Source organism: Nomascus leucogenys, chromosome 13, assembly GCF_006542625.1.
Source record: "Nomascus leucogenys isolate Asia chromosome 13, Asia_NLE_v1, whole genome shotgun sequence".
Taxonomy (NCBI): domain Eukaryota; kingdom Metazoa; phylum Chordata; class Mammalia; order Primates; family Hylobatidae; genus Nomascus; species Nomascus leucogenys.
Window position 1 is genome coordinate 4,824,461 of NC_044393.1, and position 26,444 is coordinate 4,850,904.

The 26,444-nt window shown below is 49.8% G+C and overlaps 1 protein-coding gene across 5 annotated transcripts; it reads right to left on the reverse strand.

Moving 5' to 3' along the window:
- Positions 1-252: 252 nt before the first annotated feature.
- Positions 253-26,117, reverse strand: EDN3 (endothelin 3). 5 transcript variants are annotated; one of them, XM_003277515.2, is made up of 5 exons: positions 25,680-26,117; positions 24,851-25,139; positions 5,050-5,226; positions 3,826-3,871; positions 253-1,903 (listed from the first exon to the last, which is right to left on the reverse strand). In XM_003277515.2, exons 1-5 carry the CDS (start codon positions 25,729-25,731, stop codon positions 1,775-1,777), a joined length of 693 nt encoding a protein of 230 aa, XP_003277563.1. In that variant the 5' UTR covers positions 25,732-26,117; the 3' UTR covers positions 253-1,774. The 5 variants fall into 5 exon arrangements, with proteins under 5 accessions (XP_003277563.1, XP_003277564.1, XP_012367186.1 ...); XM_003277516.3 differs by having other exon boundaries at positions 3,791-3,871; positions 25,680-26,101; XM_012511732.2 differs by having other exon boundaries at positions 3,819-3,871; positions 25,680-25,933.
- Between the last annotated feature and the right edge of the window lie 327 nt (positions 26,118-26,444).

Sequence of the window (26,444 nt, forward strand, 5' to 3'; positions counted from 1 at the left end):
GGTCTGGGGGAAGAACCAGCTCTCTCCCCAGGTTTCTCTCTTCCTGACTGCTGTGAATGTTTTATCTTCTTGGAACGGTCCCCAAACCCCACTTCTTCCTTAATATTCAGGCAGCCCCTCATCTAGCTCCATAACTGACTTTAGATGGATTCCACTTCCCAAACCACAACTTCTTCCCATCCTCTCCAGAGGTCCATGAAAAGTCGATGCGCAACCATGCACATAAAGACAGTGAGGAAAAAAACCCACAAATCAGAGCAAACTTTAGGTTTTTTATTAGGCTTTTGACAGTACTTTCTGAGTATTTGAGCAATTAATGGGTTTCTCTCTAATACCATCTTGCCACGGTGCCAAACAGCGCATATGCATTTTAAAAATGTAATTCAGGCTCTAAGGAATATGAGTTTGTATTCAGAATGCAATTTAAAATCTACCTACCTATCTACCTATCTATACGTATATACAGTGACTACTTTGAACAGATCTACATAAAGGAGTTGGAGAACAGTTTCACAATAAATAATCGCTTCTCTAAACTGTACAAAATCCTACCAGCAAATCAGCCACTTTCATTTCCTCATGATAGGTCATCACTTTTATACCTGTAATAACTTATGAAATACACATAAAGAATTTAACATTTGGTCAAGGGCAGTGCTCTGTCATACACCATCTTAAATGTCTCCCTCCGGGGCCCTGGACACCCACTCAAATGCCGTTTCTTATCTCTCTGTGACTGAGTGAGATGGGCAGCCTCTCCCCCGCGCAGGTGACTTTACATGGCAGGATCACATTTCCACACTCACGGTAAGCTCAGCTCGGTGGGAAGAGCGCAGCTGAAAGAGATTTTGAACTGTCAGACAGTGCAAGTTGTTGCCAATTTATATAAACAGGAATTTACATAATTTACAAAGAACTTGTGTTCGTGACTTATTTTGAAGCCGTTTCCCAAAGATCCACATTTACTCATGAAAGCAAATATTCAATCTAATAGCCTTGAGCTGGGGCTGTCTCTACAGTTGGCTTCCTGCAAACAAGGCCTGGGAACTCCACTACGTATCGGCCTGGTGTCTATACAGAATACAGAGGGTCAGTCACTGAACGGGAACAAGCTCTGTATTGCAGATACTAACTTTCTCCTTTTCTTGTCACAAACATCAAGGATCCTTTTTTCTTCTTCCTTCATTCTTTTGAGATACATTCTTTTGGTGGGTATCAAGCGCAGCTGAAAATTTCTCTGCCAAAATCCCATAAGCTTCAAATTTATAAACTCCTGTAGAGCTATGATCTATATCTAAAGCCGACACCTCGTGGCCCTCACTGACATACACCATGCAGCCTATTCTAGGCAAGGATATGAAAGTCGCATGCTTCTGCTGCACGGGCATTTTGCATTTATTACAAGATGGACATGTGTTTACATTTGCAAAGAGTTAGCTTGGAGTCCACTTATTCTCCAAGAGAAGTCATGTCAAAAGCCAGTAAGTGGCTTTCCAACCTGCCAAAGCGCTCCAAAAACAATTTCCTGCATGAAACCGGAGCTGCGGGCGTCATGCTCTGGGGCACATCTGGGATCATTTTACCCATTAGGAAAACTGGGGTCACTCGGATTTGGGCATTCTTACAGTGGGGGGTTATTGTTAAGTGGGGACTCTTTGGGTGGGTGTTCTGCCCCAGGCAAATTCACTCCTTGTCCATAAAGAGGTGGAAATCTGAACTGTGTGTGGGCAATGACAGAAGCCTCCCGAGACCAGGATGCTGCAGGCCTGTCCTCCTAAGGGACTCCTGCCTGAAAGAGGCAGCGGGGGCAGGTAGATGGAGCAAGGGCGAGTCCACTGCCAGGCACGAGCTTTGGATGGTGGAGGTCTAAAGCCTGCTTGCTTTGTCTGTCCTTGACTTCAACCTAACCTTGGGGAAAGGGGGCAAAAGAAAAAAAAAAAGAAAGGTATGTTATGAAAGCGTAGCTCTGTAGCTCTGTGCAGCTGAAAAAGGGAACGTCTTCCCACTGCCTCTCCAGCCTGTTCCCTGATTGGAACTGTACGTACCCTCTTCCCAGTGCTTCTCAGCAATTTCCGAGCCTATCACCCGACTGGAAAAGTGTGAAAAGAATAACACCCGCAGACAAGGCTGCCAGGGGCCCTCCCGCAGCCTGGCCCCATCTTTGATGATCACAAGCGAAGGATGGTGGCAGCTTCCACTCTGAGAATGTGAATCTGGGAATTACTAACTTGAATCTTGCAAGAAAGCAAGAACATTGGCTTAATAAGAGACTTTTTCTTCCCAAGTAAAGCTTCTTACTAGAGCTTTACATGACTCATAGAGACCTGGGAGAACCACTTTTCCAGCTCCTGCTGGGACACCTGCACCACCAATCACATCTTTTGAACATGTGACATAGAACGGTAATAATCACCACAACAGCAAAAGGACCGGTGTGCTTCTCCTGTATAGGGCTCCCTTCTGGCTGTTCCCTGAGCACACTCTAGGGCCTTTGCACTCACTGGTTCCCCTACCTGAAATCCCTTTCCCTCACTCATCCCTATGGCTCCTCCCAGCCTTCCTTCAGGTCACCTGGTCAGAAGGACGAGGCCACGTCAACCCAATCTCAAACTGCAACCACCCCACGCCTCCTACCCTTGCCGTGTCTTTCTGTTATTCTTTGCAATCTCACTCTCTACTGTACATGTTTGCTATCTGCATCCGCCACTAGTTAGGCTCCATAAAAGAGATCCTATGCCTTGTTCCTGCTATGTCCCCAACATCGAGAAGGGTGCCCAGCCCGTAGCAGGTGCCCAACAAGTCTTTGCTGAACGAATGCATAAGTGAATGAATAAATGATGCAATGGATGGATGGGTTTAATTACATCCCGCCCTCGCTGAGAGGAGCTTTGGTTTGGGGTGAGGAAGAGAAAAAGAGGAAAAAGAATGAAGAGGCAAAGTGGGACCATCTGGGTCTGACTCATGCTCTCCCGGGCTCTGTCTCTTCCGCCTCGGCCCTCCTCCTCCCGCTCCATTTTTATTATGGATGCTGACAGATCCCTCTCTGGACTAGACTAGAAGCGATCTGGCACCAATTTGGAAAGCCTCCTGTATACTGAGCATGGTTTCATCTTCCCTTGATCAGTCCCTGTAGAAACCCAAGCCACCTCCAGGCTATTATTATGAACATAAATTACCATCCCATTGCAGATGTGCCGCTGAGTCATTAATAACGACTTCTGATTGATAGAATGACAAATAAACCCAGTTTGACTGCAGGAAACCCTCAGGATCTCTCATACAAAAAAGACAGGTGGGTTAAAAAAAAAATAATAAAATGAACTGGCGAACCAAGGGACCCTGCTGTCAAGCTGCGGTAATTCACCTCTGCCCAGAATCAGCTGCTGAAAAGAAGAAATGATTTTTTTTTGAGGAGAAAGACCACATGTTGCTAAGGAAGCAGAGGCGAAGCGTGGGTCTGGGCAGAGCAGCCCGCGGGGCCTCTGAGAGCGGTGGTTGGCTAGCTTTGTCCAGGCCAGGTGAAATCCAGGCAGGACATCACTGCCCAGAGCTACAAGGGATGCAAGGGCTGGCTCCCAGGACACAGAGTAGGGTGGCCAGGGCCCGGCAAGTGACAGCAGCTATCCACAGCTTCAGCCTGCTCTGCCCCCAGAAACGGTCCACCAAAGGCACCATTGCCTGTGGGTGCAGCATCCCATGAGATCTGGGGTTCCCACTGGACCAGACCAGATGCCATCCCCTCAAAACACCCTCCACCCACCCCCGAAGGAATGACATGTCACATCTTCACCTCCTTTGACACAGGCCTCTGTTGGCACCTCTCACCTTCCCTTCCTCTTCTTTGTCTGTTTTTTCTGCCGTCCTTGAATTACTGTGGGGAGAGAGCTGGTTTTAATGAATCAACCTGCCTTTCCCTGTGGCTGGTTTTTCGGTGTCAAATTATGACTTCCTCTTCCCCACCAATGAGCACATTAGTGCGTTCCCCAAGGACTGCGTCTCAGGCACAGTTTCTGAAGGCTGAGCACTCTCGGTGGGTGGATTTCTACCAAAGTACAGAATATACTCACCACTCACTCATTCATCGGATGTTTAAAAGCCCAGAAGGAGGGAAAAACCATGCAGTTCACACTGGGTTTCGCAGACGGCAGATCCTGGGGTCTTGAGCGCTACCGTCTGCCTTGTTGGGGTGTTGGGAGCTCACCCCTGCCTATGTGTCTTTTGTGTGCATCAGGGCAGCTCACCTACGCCTGCTCCAGGAAGGGTTTTGAAAGGGCCGATCTGCCTCGCTGGGTTCATGAATCTTGGCCCGAAGTTAAGAAAAAGAGGAGTAAGGAGCATTAACAGGAATACCTGTTAAGTGAATACCAGCTCAAAGCCCCTGGGTCAAACATGGACACTGCCTGTTGGTTCCATTCAACGTGATTTACAAGCTTCCCTAAAGCAGCCAGGAGAGACCACAGGGTCTCAAACTTGGGAGCCTCCAGGGGCTACAAAGTAAGATAAATTAGTAACGCAGGTAAATGGATATTGCACGTCCTACTCAAACGTGAGATGCCCCCACTCAGTTCCAGCCAAGAGTGGCCAAAGAGAAGGGGGCTCTGAGACCAGATGGTCCTGCGTGCTGGGATCCCCCCGCCCCATAAGACTTTTGCACTCTTATCATGGGCTATTTTCGAGAAGGCTAAAAATATGCATTTGGCAGGGGTTAATTCTTCAATCTTTTAAGTGTTGGCAACTTATTCAGATTTTCACAAAGTGCTGTGCAGGCCAGAAAAACATATGTCTGGAAACCAGATGCAGCTATGGCCACTGTGAAGCTTCTGTTCCAAAACACAGCAAGGGGGTGGGGATGCTGCATCTCCTGCCCTCCTGATGCTGAGGACCTGGGTCTTTTCTGGGCTCAGCACCTCCTTTCTCTGGCCCACAGGACGACAGTGGGTCAGGATATGACTGAACCATCCTACACCTTCCTTTGAGAAGCCCCTGGCCTGGCCCTGCCGAGGGTTGATGCGTATCTGCAAATGAGTGAAGCTGAAGGAGGTGTCATACCTGCTGACGTCCAGAGTTTGGGTGCAGAAGTGCAGGCAGGCCTTGTCATATCTCCCCACACAAGCGCAGCGCAAGTGTGGCCGATGTGAGAGCTGCAGGTTCCCTGGAAGCGGCCCCGCAGACCTCTTGCCCCGGAAGCTTCCTCTGTAGTTGGACAGTCCATAGGGCACGGTCTGTCTGCAAAGCACAGGATAACGTTAGGTGAGCACACCCAGGCCTCCCTGCTCAGGGGCCCCCAAGGGTGTGGAGTGAGAACCGCCGCCTGGCTGAAAAGGTCTCAGAAACTGGTGTTCACAACCCTCCCCGCTACAGCTCTGGGTCTTAGGAAGGTTCTGGAATGAACTGTGCACCCCCTGCCCTCCACAACCCCCAGGAAGAGAGTTGGGGCTGAGGGCATGGGAGGACATGGAGGGTCTGGGTAGCTGGGCAGCAGCCAGCCCTCTTGGAGCCCAGCAGACATCTGGGCATGTGTGCCTGCACCTGTGAGGCCCTAAGCCTCACCCAAGGCAACCAGCTGCAGGTGTGGCCTGAACGCCCCAGGGCTCGGCGCTCTGCGAACATGGGTGGGCTTTCATTCTCTTCAAGACCAAACCATGGCCGGCCTAGCTCCTCCGGGCCGGGTTCTGCTCCTCGGCTCTGGAAGTACCATCTGGGCCTCCACCTCATTCCATGGAAAGCCGAGAAATAATTAAAGACAACCATAGCACCCTTTCCAGAGCCTTTTCTTCCTGTGCCAAGGGCATGTGGGGCAACCTACGTGCTGGTCTGGGTCTTCACCCCGATCAGACCACCTGCCCTGATCAGACCCCGCAGCCTGAGGCCAGACCTGGGCCTTGAACTGAGTTTCTTCCATGTGCACAGCAGGCCTTGCGGTTTGTGCTAATGAGAAGATGGCAAATGCAATTACAGTCATTAGAGATGCATCCCGGCCTCTGAAAGTTGCTTCCTCAAAGAGACAAACATCAGAAGGAACACTCCGTGGCCTCTGAGAGGCGGGTGAGGGCCTGGCCATGCAGCTGAAAGTGGAGCCAGCCTCAGAAGAGCCGCGTTATGAAGAAGGCTTGAAACTGCTTACCAATTTCGTTTATGGTTGGCGCTGGCAGGAGGAGTGTGACGGTGTGGTTCAGAGCAAAACCTGTGAAAGCTGGTTCTAGTGAGTGTGCACATCCAAATCCTCACTCGCCAGAGAAAAAGGGGGCGCCTGCCAGGCAGTTCAGTGGGAAGAAGTTAAAAGCAGTTGCTTAACTTACTAGCTTGATTTGAGGAACAAATTACTAATAGCTAGAAGAAACATGTGGCCAAAGCCGCTTTTCCAATAAACCTTGGTTTTCTTGCTGGTCCCCAAAGATGAACCACCTTGGTTTCCATGAACCCCACTGAGTAGTACCAATTATCCACTTCAAAGGGAGTCCTGACATCCCCTCTGCATTTTCTTTTTTCTTTTTCTTTTTGAGACAGAGTCTTGCTCTTGTCACCCAGGCTGGAGTGCAATGGCATGATCTCAGCTCACTGCAACCTCCGCCTCCCTGATTCAAGCAATTCTCCTGCCTTAGCCCCCCAAGTAGCTGGGACTACAGGCATGTGCCACCACGCCCGACTAATTATTATTATTGTTATTATTTGTATTTTTAGTAGAGACGGGATTTCACTGTGTTAGCCAGGATGGTCTCCATCTCTTGACCTTGGGATCTGCCCGCCTCGGCCTCCCAAAGAGCTGGATTACAGGTGTGAGCCACCGTGCCCAGCCACCCTCTGCATTTTCAAAATAAAATCAAATTGAATTTCTTTTCACTGGAAACACACACCATAAAGCCTTTTTGAGATGGTGAGGGCAAACTGGGCTAGGGCGCCCCACAGTGACCTAATGCTTGGAGGGAATCCCCCGCCCCCACCTCCCTGCTGGGTTGGACACAAGAGCCTAAAACTGACCCCACCCTGTTCTTTGACTCTTGTTCTCCCCACTAACTCCCTCCCACCAAAGTTCCTCAGAAACAGAGGTGGTGGGATCCCTCCAGGCAGAGACAGGCCCTGCTGATGAGCCATCTGTGCTCAGGAAACGGAGACAGAGGGCAGGATCCAGCCCTGTATTGAGCTGAACCCTCTTTCAAGCCCGTTTTTTCTCAGGAATGGGAAATGAGGGTAGGGAGTGCAGCAAGACAATGTAGACATTGTTTTGAGGCAGGGTTTGGCTAAAGGTGTATTTTTCCAGTAATAGGGCCACATTAAATCTCTAAGTGTTGACATTAAATCCATCCCCCCATTTCTTGGTGAAAATTACACCTAAGGAATAACAACACTCCCATTTCTCCATCAATAGCGAGACCTGCAATTTTGGAACTGCTGTCAGCTGATTATGCATTTGCACGTGTAGAGCCACTCAACTTAAGCAAAAACACTCTAAAGTGTTTTAAGTAAGGAAACAAGGCAACATGGTATTTGTTAATAAAGACAGGCTTAGCACTTCCCCAGCCGCCAAGCGCAGTAAAGTGCTGGTATGCAAACGAGCCCTGGCAGTTTCAGAGAATGTTTAGAGAAGCACGGCCCCCTCCCCTCCCCTACAGCCTTGAGGCACAGAAGCCCCTCCACCAAGGCCTGGGCCTTCCAGGTGTGCAGTCTGCTGACTGACCTGTGCGGAGGTGAGGGAAGCTGATGGCCCAGCAGAGCCTGCCCCTGACATTGTAGAGTCTGGAACAAGAGTTCACAAGGGAGGTCCACCTCCCACAGGGCTAATCATTTAAAGGTTTCAATCGATCTGATAAACCCTTAAACGAAAAAGTGTTATCTCCTGTATCTGGACAAATGTGGCTTCCAAATGCCGCCTTGCAGGTCCAGCCTTTAATTTAGAATCCTGGGCTTCTGGCCATTCCGTATTGAAATGTGGTGGAGACCCAGTACCTTCTCTGCCATCCTGCTCCATCCCACACCAGCGCTGGCTTCAAGCACTCCCCGTGGATGCCCCAGGCTGCTTCCTCCAAGCTCCTTCCACCCCACATCCTGTAAGCAGCTGTCACCCTGCAGGCCTGGAGATATGTAGCCGGAGCCCTGCTCATCCCCAAGTGTCAGGCCCTGGAGGATACCTGTGCAGGCCCTGGAAGTGGTCTTGGGGATGCGTGAGTAGGGAATTCCACCCCCTGAATACCTGGAACATGGTCTTGAAGAGGATGCATATGGCTTTGAGTCCCAGACTCTTGCAGTCGGGTGGGAGGCATGGCCAGAGTGGCATCAGAGGCAGTCCTCTAACCCACAGGGCCCAGAGATGCGGTGTTTCTTACCCAAGTCTAAAGGCAGATTACCGGATCCTCAAAAGAGAGGGCAGGTCTTTTACTTCTTTTTTACCCACCATGGGCCTCACACAAGGCCAGGAGAACAGATTATTGATTGAGCAACTGGTAGTTCATGGTGAGATCATTCTAGTCTGGCGAGACTGGATTCTTTTCACCCTAAAGAGTTCAATAACCACAAAAATCACTGAAAGAATCTCCAACATTTTTCAGCATCCACTATATACGTGGTATCAATGTAAGTGTCATAAGGACACAGAAAGGCATATCCCTATGTGTCCATGCCTTCAGGAGTTATATGCTGTTGGACTATGAAAACAGGTAAAGGAAAAAAGGCCAGTAGGTACAGGTATGTGCAAGGTACACACAGAGACACATGACCTGATAATACTGTTCTTATGTTACATGATGATCACTTCACCCTCTCAACAACTTCCTGGTCAACAAAAGTGTGGCTGGACAAAGCAAAGGAGATTCTGCATGGGAAACCACTTAGCAAAGTGCCGTGAGCAAACAGTAGCTACTATTTATCTGGTCTGGGAGGTCAAGTGAGTTGTATCAGAAAAGTCCCATCTACTAAGCTTGGCATTTGAGATGGTTGACTTAGCAATAAAGAAGGGTAATAAGGAGCCCAAGGCCACAGGTCACCTCATTCGACACCACCTTCTTACCGAGGTCTGACGCCAGATTACCAGCTCATGAGCACTTCTATTTCAGTTGTGATAATGTACTCATATCTCATGAGCATTTATATTTCATTTGTGGCCTGCTTCATCGCTGGCTGTTTACTGAGTAGTGAACAGGAAGGACCTAACGGTGGACCATGAACGTGAAGTGAAATTGGCCGAGAACCTTTGACCAGCATGCCCTGCCCAGTGGCTAGGGCCTACTGCTCTATAATAGAATGGGGTTTTCAGAATACAATCCTTTATACAAGTAGGCAGCTCTTCCATCTGTTCATGTCTCAGTTATAACACAAAGCTCCATGCAAAAGAAAAGCAGGTGAGAAGATTAATCCAAATACCATTAGAAAAAACAAAACGCCCTCCAGCACACTTACATTTGCAATCTCTGGTGTTGTGTGTGTTCATCTAATAAATTATCACTCAACTTATGTATTCAGAACATTCATTATTTGATTGGTATGGTGACATCAGAGTCTTATTTATCAAATGTTTCTTATTTGTCACGTTTTCCCAAACATCATGTATAAGTGTTATTCAATATTAAATTCCCAAATCTCCCATATTCATTCTTCATCTGCGGCACCACACTGAAAACACTTTATTTCTCTCTACAAGAAGTTTTTAAATAAGGAAAGCTGACTTTTGTTTTAAAGATTCTGTTTTTAAGTTCCGTGTTGCCTTTTCATAACACTCTCCATCTTTCTGATCAGGAAACTGGCCTGTATATCTGAAGTTTAAAGAAGAGACACAGATATTCCCACTGACCAGATTCTAAATTCTTGGGAAAGCTTATCAAACTGTCATTCCCTACTGAAAACTCAGTTTTTATTCCACCCCCCACAACTGAATAGCATGCAACAAATATTTGCCAACTGCTTTTCAACATGCAGGCACTGGACTAGACTCCGGGTGAAACTTATGAAAAGACAGACAAGGGGCGGGGCCCTGCCCTGTGCACATACACTTTTAATCCAGTACTGAGGTTAGCAAATTGCCATTTTTGTCAGCTTTTTTCAGTCAACAGTGTTTTGTTTTTGTTTTTGTTTTTGTTTCGAGACAGAGTCTCACTCTGTAGCCAGGCTGGAATGCAGTGGCACAATCTTGGCTCACTGCAACCTCCGCCTCCTGAGTTTAAGCGATTCTCGTGCCTCACCCTCCCAAGTAGTTGGGACTACAGGCACACGCCACCATACCCAGCTAATTTTTTTGTATTTTTAGTAGAGACAGGGTTTCACCACGTTGGCCAGGATGGTCTCAGTCTCTTGACCTCGTGATCTGCCCCCCTCAGCCTCCCAAAGTGCTGGGATTACAGGCGTGAACCATAGTGTTTTTTGATAAATCTGGAAATTTCACATAAACACCCCAATTTCCAGCTTTTCTTGAAGAATTGGAAGTTGTGCTAATACCAACCTCTTATTCCAGCATGGCAGCCGGGTAATGATGTCAGAGACTGGGCATAAACCCTCCATTCTGCCCCAGTCCCCACCATTTTCAGTAGTTTTATACCTGGCCCGCCCCCTTCACTCATCTTTTTTACGTGTCTGGCCCTCAGGAGCATCTGAGTTTACAACTCCTAGTCTAGTGGTTTATTCCATAAAGCGAAGGCAGATGGGTCAGATGACACATGAACAAAATGAGTACCTGATACTATTTTCCTCTTTACAATTAGAGGTGATGTTTCATTTAAATACAGGTGTTGTTTTCATTTAAAAAGCCCAGCTGGTGACTTGAGTGTCTCCCCAACAAATAGAACATGTTCATGTCACACTTAGGATACATGTCAAGTTGATGATCTACTTCCTCGATTCACATTTTTCCTTCTGAACTGGGAAAGCAGAGGCAATATTGCCTTTTGGCCCAGGGGACATATTGTACAGAAAGCGTGGCTCTGTGACTTGTCCTGTGGCCAAGGGGAGGAGAAACAACTGTTTCCCACTAGCAGACAGTCAGGAGGCAGCCCCCAGCTGCCAGGCACCAGCAGTCATTGGATACTACCTCCTGCCATTCCCTGGAGAAACAACTTCTAGACCCTCGCATGCTTTCTAACTACAGCTCAATTTCAGACTTTATTACATTCCCTAGAAGGCACCACTCATCAACTCTCCCAAGCTTAGAAATGTCTGCCTGGGCAGGGAGGAAAGTGTCAATCACCTTTATTTACCATCTGTAATCTGAACCAGTTAGAACGTGGCTCTAATGACTAAGACAGGGTGAAATAGAAAAATTAATCCAAATACCCTTAGAAAAAACAAAATGCCCTCCAGCATGCCGACATATGCAATCTCTGGTGTGGAAGTGGCTGACTATTCAAAGGCCCATGAAAGTGACCCTTCGCTTCAGCAAACATCCAGCAGACACTGCTACGCACAACACACGGAGACAAAGGGGAAGGATGGGACCAGGAACAGGGGCACCTGCGCTCCGAGGACTGAGAAACAGGGAATTCTCTGGAGCCTGAGGCCAGCATTGGTTATTTTTGTCTCCTAGGATCCAGTCTGCCATCTTCTCTTTGGAGAATTACCCGCCTCCCATTGTGTGAGGTCGCTGGGGGGCAGTCAATTGATGGGCCTCACCTACCCCTGCCTGAGGACTGGTCAGGAGACCTAAACTGGGCCAGTAGGACCCCCTCTCTCCCAAGACTCCTGAGGGGCAATTCGAGATCAGAAGACACTCTGGAGCTATGATTTGCCAAGCGGCCCCGCCCTCCCTTGTCCACTTGATGCACCCCTAGACCCCCAATCCTGTCCTAACACCTCTCCTTTCAGAGCCTAGGGCTTCTTCTTGCCTCCAATCTGTGAGCTTTCCCGCGTCCTTCCAATAAACTCCTCCTGTGCTTTGCCAGCTAGACTAGGTTTCTGTTGCTTGTGACCAGTGAACTCTGGCTGATCCTGGACCTCACTTTCATGAGATGGCAACCATGGCCTCTTGGGTGTAAGAGGAAGGCTTGTAGTCTCCCCAGCTGTTGAGGACAAGGAAAAATTTTCTTCACTGCAACAACACACACAAAAGCATGTTCAGAATCAGGACAAACCCAGCACAGTAAGCTGGCTGGAGTCCTTTCCCCCAAGTGTGTGCACTGTGAAATGTCTGTCCTCCACAGGTGGAAGCAGGCTATGGCCCTCCTTTCCCCAAGGTGTGCCCGCTGCCCACTGTCTGTCCTTCAGCAGGTAGAGGCAGGCATGCCATCCCTTCCTTCCCAGAAGGCTCAGAGCCCACCCCGGACACTCATTTGACCACCTCAGAAGTTTTGTCTTCTACTGAACTTATTCCTTGCCCACTCATCAAATGCTTATGAAAGTCTGCTCTGGGCCAGGCCTTATGCCAGACAGCCCATGGGGTGCCCTTCCAACCTCCAGGAAAGAAAATAGGCCAGGAAACATAGCTCCTCAGTGACCTCATTATATAAGCAGAGAACACACACAGGCGCTTTCTGGTTCTAAAGAATATTATACAAAGCTCGTGCTTCCTAAACATCAGAACAGTGAACCGGCAATTCATAGCTTTACTTCTGCTGCAGAAAATTCTCACGGCTTAAAGTTGGGAGGACCCAAGGCAGACCGTTCATCCCACCACCCCACAAGTGGGAAGTCCATCTCCTGCAGCCCTCAGAAAGAGCCCATGAGTCTAGAATATTTGGAAATACCAAAAGCAGTGAGCAATGTGCTGTGGGTTAATTGTTGCCTTTTTAAAAAATTACTTTATCCCCCTCCTTTCACCCTCAAAGAACCTTTGGAATTACCCAGGACTTGGCTGTTTGAGAATTTTAACAGTATCACATACATTTTCAAAAAGAGTACTGAGCATTAACCCCTACCAATCAGATCTAAGAGGGAGGGCCAGTTCCTTCATTTCATTTGACAGATGGTGTCTGGCCCAGGCACAACCCCCTGGCTCAGCAACAGCAGGACCTTGTCCAGCCGGAGCCACTGGTTGTGTCTGCCCATTCACCTCTCCATCCAGGGCAGCTGACACCATGTCTGGCTCAAAATCAGGTCCCAATATCTCAATAATAAACACCTGTTAAATGAATGAATGAATAAGGTCCAAATGAGCCATCACTGCACGGCCCTACCCAGTGTCCCAAACATATGACATTCTTGGCTGACTCAATGGATCTCTACTTATTTTGTCCTTAATCAGCTGGTCTTTGAGGGGTTTTCCTAGAAAACCTTCTAGATTACTTGTGGCCTCTAGATTACTTGAAATGGAAGAATTACGTCTTGGCAACAACTCCTGCAGGCCACATCAGCACCTTGGTGGAGAAACTAGGCTGCATAGATAGGTAAGGTACCAGAGGCAAAACAGAGGCTTCACTAGGCTGGCAGATCCAGGCTTCTAGTCACAAGGATGACTCATTCACAGGAAAGGTGGGCACCTTCCCTCTGGGCCTGAGAAACAAAAGGGCTGGCTGGGTCTCTCCAGGGTCCCTCTGGCTCCAAACCCCACTCAGATATTTCCAAAGGCCCTCACCATCCCTTGAACATCCTTAAATAGCACAATCACTGGAGAAGGCCTTAGACCTTTGCCCCAGCACTAACACCAAACTCAAAGTGAGGTGCTCCATCCCACCCAAGATAAGTGGTTCCCAGGATCTCATCAACTGTATTTAGAAAGCCTTAGCCCAAACTGTTTACACTCTTCCATGGCCTATTACCATAAGGCTGAGATTAAAAAGAATCTCAAAGTCGCAGAATTTATCATCCCATCAGCTCATTGGACCATTGACCTATTCCTCCCCTAACACAGGCACCTGCACACTTAAGGATATTTGGAGGAAGCACCAGGGGGTCAAAGGAAAGGAGAGCAACAGAAAAATACCTCTGTTTTTGTTATGTGGTGTGGGATTTTCAAGACTTATGGCTAAAAAAAAAATTAGAGAAACAAACTCCTCCAAAACTTGGGGAATTAAGCTGTCTATGGAATCCTACAGATTAGCAGGTTTCCCTCCATCTGGTACAACCCAAATGCATCAAATGAGTTAGGCTAGAGTTTCTCTCCCCAGCCCCCAGTGACCCTGCTGAATTCCAGGCCGAATGTAAGCATGAGAAATCCGTGGCTGCCTGGCCCAGCCTCATTATAACTTTATGCAAAGCTGCAGACAGACAGGGCTCAAAATAGTTCCCAGCAGTGGAAGGAGAAGAGGGAAAACAGGGAGCAAGTATTTTCGTAAAGATGGGGTTATATGCAAAGGGATTAAAAAGAAATGCCGACACCATCGTACATGCCTTTGAATAATCTAAAGAAAGCAAGAGAAGACACCCTTGCTAATTTCCAGGAGACACCAGGTTAAGGATGGAAAAGAGCTTCACGAGCAAGACTTATGCTCACCATCACAATGACTAAAGATACGCTCATCTTCCACCTAACCTAATTGTCTGTGTCCTTGCGTAATGCCCTTTTGGTAGCTCTGTCAGAGGTGTTCGAACCAGAGCAACTCCATCTTGAATAGGGGCTGGGTAAAATGAGGCTGAGACCTACTGGGCGGCATTGCCAGAAGGTGAGGCATTCTTACTCATTGGATGAGACAGGAGGTCCACACAAGACACTGGTCACAAAGACTCCCACTAATAAAACAGGATGTGGAAAAAAAAAAAAAAAGATGGCCAAAATCCACCAAAACCAAGATGGCAACCCAAGTGACCTTCTGTTGTCCTCACTGCTCATTATATGCTAATTATAATGCATTAGCCACTAAAAGACACTCCCACCAGCGCCATGATAGTTTACAAACGCCATGGCAGCATCAGGAAGTTACCCTATATGGTCTAAAAAGGGGGAACCCTCAGTTCCAGGAATTCATGAATAACCCACCCCTTGTTTAGCATATGATCAAAAAATAACTGTAAGTATACTCAATCAAGCAGCCCAGACCACTGCTCTATGGAGCACCCATTCTTTTGTTTCTTTACTTCTCTAATAAATTTGCTTTCCCTTTACTCTATGGACTTGCCTTGAATTCTTTCTTGTTCGAGGTGCAAGAACCCTCTCTTGGGGTCTGGATCGGGACCCCTTTCCAATCATAGCTCCGATAGATTTATCACTTACCTCAAACTACCGAGTCTCTATCAGAGACACAGACTTTATCCTCAAACAAGATGCCAGGGCTGGGATTAGGGTGAGGCAGGTGAGGTAAGTGGAGCAAGCCCAGGGCTGGATCCTGCCTTTACTAAAGATAATATTTGGTCAATTATGAATTTTTTTGCACTCATTTTGGCTTTCTGAAAATAGTGCATTGTATTTGACTTGTTTTTTCCTACTTTCTGGTGCCTCCTGAAAGTTTGTACATGAGGGAGTGCCTCACTTACTCCGGTCTATTCCCAGCCCTGCAAGAGACCCATGGAAATCACATTCCTAAAAATCCAGAGAAGTTACATGGAGCTCTGCTGTCTCATGTAGTTGCTTCTGACTCTCGGCAGAGCTATTTTACACTCCCCAAATTGTGAGGCGAAACTGTCCACCAGCGGGCCAGTCACGTTATTGGTCGCGTCTGTCAGCACTTTTGTCATCAATGCGTATGAAATGAAGCTGTTTCTGGTTTTTAAATTACTGAGCCAGGGAACAGGCCTTCCTGACTGTTCTGTTCCTGAGTTACTGTTTATTAAGAGCTCCCACCAAGTCTGCCCTGAGGAGGCCACAAAAGAAGAGGAGGCCAGTGCTTCCAAGCCTGTGAATGTCCCCAAGTTCTCCCAAAGCTCTTGGCCCTCCTAAGACTCTGAGGTGGGGCAGATGAGAAACAGAGCCGATGCCTCGGCCTGTCTGTCTGTTCTTGGGAGGCTTGGTGGGTGAGCCGGGATTCCGAAGCTCCCAAAACTATGTGGACAAGCAATTCATTCACATGTGGCCGTCTATACTCCGCCATGCTCTGCAATTTATTTTCCCAGTGCAATTAATTTCTATTCCAAAGTGGGCAAAAGTCTGTGTGTATATGTGTGTGCATTTCTAATTTTGAGGAACTCTGATTCAACTGAAACACGACAAGGAAGGAGACCAGGTCACTTTCTCATGCAAAACAGAGACCATCCACTTCCAATACACTGGAACGCGGGGTTGTGCCGTAGACAGGGTCACCCTTTACAGCTCCCCCTCTGAGGTTTGGAACCGGAATCATAAAGCAGAAGCATTGTTTGCCTCCCAGCTTCCTTTGTTTTAAATTCTTGCAGGAACAAACATGACCAGCCACATCAGAGCCTTTCATCTGCCTTCAGATTTAAGGCCAAGTTCCTCACTGTAATGGCCCTTTCATCTAGCAGAAATCCAAATTCTCCCTCGGGGTCACACAGGGTCACAACCTCTTTGTACCAAGTTTTCTTGCTACAAATCAAACTGCCTTCCAGCCTCAAGTCCCTCTGTCTCCCAAGCGGAGATGAGTTGCATTCCACCAAGTCTGCTTTTGTTCCTGGACCACTCACCCCTCCTGCTGACTCTGGGGCAGAAAACGAGCTTTCTACCTGTGCATCCCCAACAGAAAAGACCTCATAGGACTGACCTTTCCAACAAACTGTGAAATTTAGCCCTAAGTCCCTCCAGTTTTAAAGAAGTATCTTGCCGTCCAGTGTTCTAAGAAATATGCCACTCCAACTGAAAACTGGTACCCAAAAGTGCGCTAATTTCTAAGGAAGAGATAGAAATGGTTATGTGAGGGGGAAAACTCCTGAAACCATGATCAGTCAGAACCTCAAGCTCAGGGTCCCTTTTTTTTTTTTTTTTTTGAGACAGAGTCTCGCCCTGTCGCTCAGGCTGGAGTGCAGTGGCGCAATCTCGGCTCACTGCAAGCTCCACCTCCCGGGTCCACGCCATTCTCCTACTTCAGCCTCTCCGAGTAGCTGGGACTACAGGCGCCCGCCACCACGCCCGGCTAATTTTTTGTATTTTTAGTAGAGACGGGGTTTCACCACGGTCTCCATCTCCTGACTTCGTGATCCGCCCGCCTCAGCCTCCCAAAGTGCTGGGATTACAAGCGTGAGCCACAGCGCCCGGCCACTCAGGCTCCCTTTTAGTCTGGCCAACACCCTCTTCTTCACATGCCCGTCTCAAAAGCACATCATGAAATGATGTCTTCTAAATCGATGTCTGTGGGATTTCCTCGATTGCTTCCTGGTGACTCCCGGTTGGTGACACCCACTTCAGGTCCTAGGCAATGCTGGGTGAGGTCAGAGGTGAGGCTACTGGGGCCCCATGGGGTCCTCAGCTGCAAATTACAAGGCATTATATCTACTCTGCTGGACGTACCAAGGACATGAGAGCCACAGATGCCTCACAGAGTTCTCAGCGTAGGTGTTTAACAAAGAGGTAAACAGATCATTCCTATTCTCCTGAACTGACACCCTAATCACCCCAATCACCACCCCTACCTCCTATTTCACAGACACAGCCCCAGACCGGTGCCCGCAAAGAGCGCCAGGCCCCATTCCTGAAAACTTCCAATGATTTACCAAGGGGAGAGGGAAGCAATAGATAGCAGAAAGGCGGGGCTGGAAGGGCGGGACTGAATCTCAGCCCAGCCCAGCGACCTTTGACCACAGAGTCTTTATCAGGCTGCTTATCAGCAACAGCAGACAGCCAGGCACACCTTTTCCCAGAGTCTGTAAGCTTTCTGCTAATTGAGGCTAACAGACCCTCTTGCAGGGGACAGGGTGGACAGGCTTGCTCCGGGGCACTCCAGGAGCTAAGATCACAGTCAGAAGGTCCAAAGAGGTGGACCCCAGCAGCACTTGAGAAAGGACTTTCTACTCACCAGCCAGCATCCTCCAATCACAGGATTGGATATGGCAGGAGGACTGGTTTTGGCCCAGGAAGGGCCTCTGCAGGGCTGGAGGTTGTGTTGTTATCATTGTGGCCACCGTCTTCAAGACTTGAGTGTTTACTAGATTGTAGGCGCTGTGCTAACCACGCCCTGTGTACTTTCTTGTGTCATCCTGAAAACATCTTTCCTCATAGAGTGCTATCTATTCCCCCACTCTCCAGATGGGGACACTGAAGCTCTCAGAGGTGACGTCTCCTAAGTGGCAGATCCAGATTCCAGCCCAGGCATTCGAGCCCACAGTTTGAGCTCTTAACCCCTACAAATGGATCTGTTCCTCCTCCATGGGACAATTTGGATGAGTGGCCCCAGGCCCCATTTCTCTCTAAACTCCAGGAGTCTCTAAACCAAAGTGTGAAGCTGGATCTGCAAGAAGAGATGGATTTGAGCAGCCCCACTTCCTATGTCTGCCCTGCTCCCGTAACCACACCAAGAAGCAAGAAGGCAGAACAAGGCACAGAGCAGCAGCCAAGAAAAGAAAAATCCTGCCCCAGGAATGGGGCTCATGGCCTGGGGGTCCCTCGCTCTCTCCCCCAGACTCAGCCCCCTCTGTCCCAGCATCTCTCACATCAGGACAAACCTTCTGGTTTGCTTGGAGTGCACGCTCAACCAGCCCCTCTTACCCACAGAGAAACCACCAAGGGCTCTGGTAGGCTAAAGGAGAGTCACGTGCTTCTATGCAAGCCAAGGCTACATTTCCAAAATAAAATGTAGGACTTGTGATGGACCAAGGATTTGGGCTTTGCCCATGTGTTACGTATGTTAATAAAAATAATCTTGCAAAAGGGCAAATATATGATTACATAGAATTATATATATGAATCATCACTATCAAAAAGAACAAAACCCCAGCCCTAACAATATAACAAGACCCAATCTCTACAAAAAAAAAAAAAAATCACAAAATTAGCCAGGCATGGTGACATGCACCTGTGGTTCTAGCTACTCGGGAGGCTGAGGTGGGAGATTCAATTGAGCCCAGGGGTTCAAGGATGCAGTGAGCTATGATCGCATCACTGCACTCCAGCCTGAGCGACAGAACGAGACACTGTCTCAAAAAGAACAAAACCACCCTGAATCAGTCATGGATGGGGAACCACGTCTTTTATTCATTCTTGGGTCCCAGAGCCCCATTCAGTACTGACCCAGGTGAGGCACTCGGGGAAAACATATTGAATAAACGAAAGCAGGAGTCACCTAAGATGGCATATTAGTCACCTAAGAAGCCCATGTTGGGAACACGCACACAGGAGGAGGCTTACACGGCAGGCTTCAGGGCCAAACTTCTGGGCTGGCAGCCCAGTCCCTACTCACAAGCTCTGCAACCTTGGGCAACTGACTCCGCCTCCTGGGCTCAGCTTCTTCCTGTAAACTACAGGGACAATAGCATCCAACTAATGGGGCTGTCAAGCTGATCCCATGAGACGACATGAGGTCACAGTCATGGTCGGCCATCCTCACCATCCATGCTCGGCATCATGATTAGTAGCAGACTATTCATGACTCCTTTCCAAAACCATGATGGCAGAAAGACTGGCCCTCTGCCTCAAATGGCCACATGTCCAACAGTGATACTGCCAGGTGTGGCTCACAGGTCAGGGTGACTTTTGTTTTTTTGAGATGGAGTCTTGCTCTGTCACCCAGGCTGGAGTGCAGTGGCATGATCTCTGCTCACTGCAACCTCCACCTCCTGGGTTCAAGCGATTCTCCTGCTTCAGCCTCCCCAGTAGCTGGGACTATAGGCACATGCCACCATGTCTGGCTATTGTTTGTATTTTTAGTACAGACAGGGTTTCACCATGTTGGCCAGGCTCGTCTCAAACTCCTGACTTCAAGTGATCTGCCCACCTCGGCCTCCCAAAGTGTTGGGTTTATAGGTGTGAGCCACCTGGCCCAGGGTGACTTTTATCAAGATCTCAAAATCACATTCTGGTGCTCAGCTGGCTCCTCATGTGCAGGAAGTTGGGGCTCCAGATCCAACCGTTCTATTGGGATGTTCTAAAATTTGGAATATCTCTTCTTGAGAGCATGCCAAGATGCCTTTCTTGAAGAGCACAGAAGGCAAAGCCAGAATCTGTGACGCTGCCCTTTTGTGGTAGAACACATTAAAATACAAGTTTAAATGTTTTGTTAATTCTTTTTTTTTTTTTTTTTAACTCTTTATGCCTTCAAGGGAGAAAAGAACTCCAAACAAATGGCATTCCTGCCGGATTAAGTGTGGCTTGCTCCAGGGCAGCCTAGGAAGCCGGCTTGGGCATCTTGATAGGAGCTGATCAGACTATTGGGATTAGGAGAGACTTGGCAGCTCACTGTCCTGGAGCGGCTGATGTCTGCACCTTCCAGAGGGTCACAGAGAGGCAACAGCACCTCCTGGCTCAAGGTCACACAGATAGTCATGGCCAGGACTCAAGGGCAGCATTCCTGGGTTCTGGAGTCTTCTCCACAAGTGGGGAGTGTAAATCCCAAATTTTCCACCATGGTCATGATTCCCAACATCCTGCCCTGTTCTTTTCATAACTACATTCCTATTTGCCAGCCCATGTGTGTCAGATTTTGGTTTGGAAAACACAGTTACCATCCAGCATCACAATGCCTCCCTCAGATGTCCTTAGAGGGATGAACAGATGGCAGGATCCCTCAGCTCATGGGGCGGGGAGGAACACAGTGGGGCTCTTTGCTGGGTGCTTCACAGCTCAGTCAGCCATTGGATGAACAGGTTTTCAGTCTTCAGCCAGGCTCTGAGGGGCTGGTCCACCGTGAAATGTGGTTTGAGCTGACATCCCCGTTATGGGTCACTTTAGGTGTCAACTTGGCTAGGCTACTGTGCCCAGTTGTTTAGTCAAACAGCAGCCTAGATGTTGCCCTGAAGGTATTTTTGACATGTGATTAACATTTACATCAGTAGACTTTGAGCAAAGCAGCTGACCCTCCAAAATGTAGTGGGCCTCATCCAATCGGCTGAGGGCCTTCACAGAAAAGACAGGTTCCTGAACAGAAAAGAATTCTGCTTCCAGACCTCCTTGACGTCAACTCCCTCGGGAATTTGCAGCCTGCTGGCATGCAGATTTCTGGCCTGCCAGCCCCCATAATCGTGCAAGCCAAATTCTTAAAGTCTCTCTTTGTCTCTCTCCATATATATACCTCTGGAGGGACATTGCCCATAACTTCCGTCTTATCCTCCATAAAAGTCCATGGCCCCCAAGAGCAACCAAATATTTCCTTTGGCAACTGCACTTCTGATATATGCCTAATCTGCACACACACACACACACACACACACACACACACACACACACACACCCTGTTGGTTCTGTCTCTCTGGAGAACCCTGACTCCTACAGGCCCCGGCTACCTGGTATCTGTTTCTTCAGTCTGCTCATAAAGAACAGCCGCAGTGTACAAGGACACCGGCACACGGACCTCTTGTTCACCACCTGTCCCCTTACTATCTTATTCTTGGCAACTTTTCCATGACAATAGGATGGGATATGTTTTTCTCTGATTTGGGACTTTGTTTTTGTTGGCAGTGGTGGGATGACTTGGGGACTGTGGGGGACAGCCAAGGAAAGGCTAATGGAAATCATGCTATCCCGCTGAAGAGCTGTGATCCCAGCAGCCTTGAAGGGGCAAGTATAAATTTGGTTCCTCTTTGGGGCCATGGACTTTTGGGAAGATATCACGGAAGTTATGGGCAACATCCCCAAGAAAAATTCTCTTGCCCACGCCCGTCTACAGGGATGTGCAGGACCCTGAGGAGCAGCCAGGCACCTGGAGAAAGAGGCCTCCTGTGTGGGAGAAGGCACTGGAGATTTAGGGGCTCAGCAAGAGCAAAGATGAGCCAGAGTACCCAGGTGGCAGGACTTAGCCAAAAGTCAACCAGTATTTCCTGAACATCCATGCCGTGCTGGGTGCTGACAGAAAGGGCCGACCGAGCTCGGGTCTGGAAGGACTAAGGAGGGAAAAAAGCAGGAGGGCTAAAGGGACAGCCGAGGAATCTCAGACCTTCTTTCCAAAAGAGACTTAACAGACCAACTAGTCTCTTGAGCCTGGACTAGACAGTTCACTTTCCTCGAGGAGATGCAAAGCGGGTCTCGGTAGTAACTCCCAACGTGACTCCTGCGCATCGCAGATCCTTGAAGGCAGCAAAAATGACTGTACTCAGAGAAATGTCCATCAAAGATCGACTAGGAGTGTTGATTCTGTCTTCACGCAGCTGGATGGGCCATGGGAGGAAAGACTCTGAAAGGTGAAAAGCACCCAAAAGTTCAAGACCCCTGACTGAGGCACAAGAATCAAGGCTCTTTCTAGTGCCCAGAACAGCTGCCGCTGGGACAGGGAGAAATCACACCTGGTGGAGAAATTTGGAGAACGAGGCCAGTCCTTGAATGAAGAGGGCGTGGCAGCAGGAGACGGGAACACGTGACAGGTGGGGTTGTGATCTAGTGGGGAGACAGAACCACTAGAAAAGACTGTGTCACTCACTTCCAGTTTTGCTCAATTCAGTGATTTTTTAGATTACTCCCCATCACTCATGTTCCCTGTCACTACAGCCCATTTTCTCAAATTGCAGTCTTGTCCGAGATATTTTAAAGATGACAAATAGACCTATCTACACATCTACAGAGTTTCGGGAAGGAAGGGAAGGAGGGAGGGAAAAGAAAGGAAAGAAAAGAGGGAAAGAAGGGAGGGGGAGAGGGAGGGAGGGCAGGAGGAAGTTTGGAGGGTAAGAAAGAAAGGAGGGAGGCAGGAAGGGAGGGAAGGAGGCCATTCGGGAAATTCTGCCTCATAAAAATTATTTTATCTGTCTAATTTCAAAATGCTCAAGTCTGGCTATTGTCATTTTTGTTTCCCAAGTAGCTCAGGGGATGCCCAAACACCAGATTTAATCCTTCTTTCATCGTGTTTAAATTGAACCAGGGTCGGGAAGGAGGGGAAGAGGTAAATCACATTTCAGGGGGAAAGTTATCAAGTTGGCTGTCCTGGAAAAAGTCAGAGATCCACAGCTTCATTTCAGGACAAACTTGAAATCATGAGACAGGACTTCAAACGATCGCAGGGTGCATGAGACAGAATTTTAAACAGATCACTGGGTGTTGGTTGAGACTCTCGGACATGTCTCAAGTCATCGCTTCCTCCCCAGCCAGTGCTCCGGGGCTTGGTAAACAGGCAACGAACGAAAGAGATGGTCTCCAAATCCTCTCCCGCCTGCCCACCACCCCAGGTCCCCGCCTGTCATTCCATTAGCTTTCTTCTTTCTCCTTCTAGATTCACAGCTAGGGATTCTGGCCAAGACAAGAACTCGGTTCCTGGTGACTGCCCAGTGCCCTCCACTCTGTGAAGTGAATTTGATCAGAGCACAATGACGCGGGATAAGAATCAGAAAGGGTGGTGCCAAGGTGCAGGGGCTATAAGGAAAGGTGACTCCCATTGCCGTCTGAGGGTAAGAGGCAATTGATGATGGCCCAACACTCACAGCTTCTATCTTCCCCACAAAGGGAAAGAAACAGGGAAGCACCTCCCATCCTCTAGGTGGACACAGCCCAGCCAGCAAATCAGGATATCATGACCAGCTACAGAATTTGTGGGACCCAGGAGAAAATGCAAATGTGCAGCTCTTGGTTCAGAAAGTATTAAGTGACAGCAGGACTTTAAGCCGAGCCAGAGTCTTTCTGAGTGCAGGACCCTGTGCAAGTGTCCTGCTGGCTCAATGTGAAGCCCCTGCCTGCCCTTCGAGCATGATAGGGCGATGTTCCAGATCTATCGCGGATGTGATTAGAGGTCTTGTCCCCGGGTCTGAAAGACATTCCACCCCTCAGGTTTACTACCCTGCTCTGCACTTCATTTTTGAGGTGCCGATGACACAAGGTAGGTAAGTGAGCCCCATGAAAGCTGCTACCAAGGGCTCAGAGGTTATGGGGCTTGGGGATAAAAGTAACCGTGAGGAACCTGAATCAAGATGGCTCTGGGACATGGTGGCAAAGTTGCCTTTCCAGGCTTCCAGGGGTTTGCATTCACAACCATCTCTGAGTTCTCAGTGAAGAATCCCTAATAGAGTACAAGCAGGAGTCCCAGGAGATCCCACGAACACCCAGGGAACAGAACTCAGAGGCGTCTGATCCAAGTCCCAGATCTTAGAGATGGGGAAGCCAATGCCAGAGGGTTGGTGACCCAAGCAAGGTCAAGCCCTCTGTATGGCTTGCAAGATGATGTGTCTGCAGGAGGGGTTCCCTGAACACTGGGAGTCATCAAAGCCTTCCCCTGTCAGAGCCACACTCTCTCCACATGGCCCCAGGAGAAGGCTGACTTCCCCACAGGACGAACCCCAAGACAAATTCAGGATGGTGCTATCTAGGCCCTAGGATAAGAGAGTTCCTAAGGACTGCAGGAGAGAAGGGAAGGCCCTCTGCGGCCATGGCAGTGGGTGACTAGGGCCAGCCTGTGGAAGGCCCATGGGCGAGCTGATGTGAATTCACCCTGCCTTGGCATCCAGGGGGGCCCGCAGGGAGGAAGGGAGCCCAACCCAGGGAAATTCCACCCCGAGTGGACTGTGCAGGTTCTATCAGGCTCAGCTAAACCCACCCTTAGACTCCCTGGAGACCAGGATGCTTTCAAGGAATTTTAAACCCCTTGGATCCTGGCGGGGTCAACAGTGAGTATGAGCCCCCTTAGCCCCTGGGGAATGAGATAAACTTTCGGGGCTTTCTCTGTCTCAGAAAAGAGGCTCAGAGAGACTTCTCAGGTATCTAATCCCCCTGGTCAGTTCACTTCATTCAGAGAGAGAGCTCCCCCTTCCACAGGATCAAACTCAGGATTGAGTTTCTCTTGGGCCAGGCCCTCAGGGGGGATGTAGGTCACACCCCTGACCTGCAGAAGAGACCAGGGCTGGCAGGAGGCCCCAGCAAGAGCTAAAGGCTGTGCCAGGGCAGGCTCTGGGCTAACTGAGTGGGGCTGGGGTGGAGTGAGGTCCTCCTGGGAATGAGCAGATGTGGGCCTGGTCTGGGAGCCACATTCCTCACCACAAAAGGCTGACTTACTCGGGAGTGTTGATCCAAATGATGTCCAGGTGGCAATAGTAGACACACTCCTTGTCCTTGTAGGTGAAGCACGTGCAGCGCCTGGATCGGTGGTGCTCAGGGGCCCCATCGGCCGCCTGCTCCTGCCCAGGACTTCCAGGGCTTGGAACCTGCAGTGCTGTCGGGGCCACAGTCCCCTCGCCAGGGCCAGCCACAGTCTCTTCACAGTCCCCCTCAGATCTGGCTGCAGTGGGGGCCTGGGACACGCCGCGCCTGCCAGCATCCCCAGACTGGGAGCAAGGCACGAATCCTGCAGGAGGCAGATTGAGGGGCTCCTGAGTGTGCAGACCCCTCAACACCCGCCACCCCCAAACACCTGAGGAGGGGGGTGGAGCAAGCAAAATGTCTGCAAAGTTTCCAAAGCTCTGCGCAGTTTCTGAAAAGTTTCCAAGCTATCTGCACACTCTCTGAAAAGCTTGCAAGCTATTTGCACCCGTTGAAAACTTGCATGCATTTTGCATACTTCCTGAAAACTTTGCCAGCGTTTGGCACAGCCTCTGAATAGTTCGCAAACTTTCTGAAAAGTCCCCAGTTTCATGAAAAATTGACCAAGTCGGCCCAGGCAGCAGGTCTCCAGCCCGTGCGCGGGCTGCAACCCCCAGAGCCCGTGCGGGTAGTCGTTGTGCGCCGCTTCTGCTCCCCAGCCCGCCCCCAGGCGTCTTCAGGAGTGCAGAGCCCAGGCAAGAGTTTGTTCCCCGCGACGCACATCTTCTCCGCGCCTCGGGTCCCCCGCCCTGGGTCCTTTTGTGTGCGCTCGCGCCAGGAGAGGCGCGCCGCCCCGTGCGCTTACCTGCGGCGGAGGTCACTGTGAGCCCGAAAAGGAGCCACAGCCCCGGCTCCATGAACCCAGATCAGGCGCCTGAGCACCGGACCAGGAGGACGGCCGCTTGTGGCCGCGAAAGGGCACTGGGGCCGGGTACAGCTGGCCTCGCCCTCCAGCTGTGGGGGTTCGAGGACGGCTGATCGCTCGCTGCGTCTCCAGCTCTGGCCAGGAGTTGGCTGCGGCGGTCATAAACTTTCAGAGCGCGCTGCCCATCCCTGTGCGGAGCTGGCCGGCTGTGGCTCGGGCTTTTCTGGCTTCTGCACCACCCCCGTCGCCTCCCCGCCCCCCAGAGGGGCTGGAGCTCCCTCACCGGGCCTTTGAACCCGGGCGCACTGGGGGTCGCCTCCCAGGCGCTGGGGGGAGCTGGCCAGGAGCGCAGCGGCCCGAGGCGCACCCAGGACAGCGAGGGGCGGGGGCGGCGTGGCGTGGCGTGGCGCGGCTGGGTGGGGTGGGGGCCGGGACAGCTGCCAGCTGCCGGAAGGCCACGAGAGCGCGCGCACACACGCACACGCACACGCGCACTCACAGGCGCACCCCCGCCCGCCAGTTCGCTGCTCCGGAGTAGCAGCCCCCCATCCGAGAGCAAGAACAGATGAGAAAAGGCTGTGCTCAAGGGGTGTTATCTTTTCTGTCAGGGGCTGAGGGAAAGACACATTTCTCAGTGTTCCCCGAGTGACACCTTCCCCTTGAACGGCCTGCTTGCCAAGGAGCTCGGTGTACTTTACACTCTTG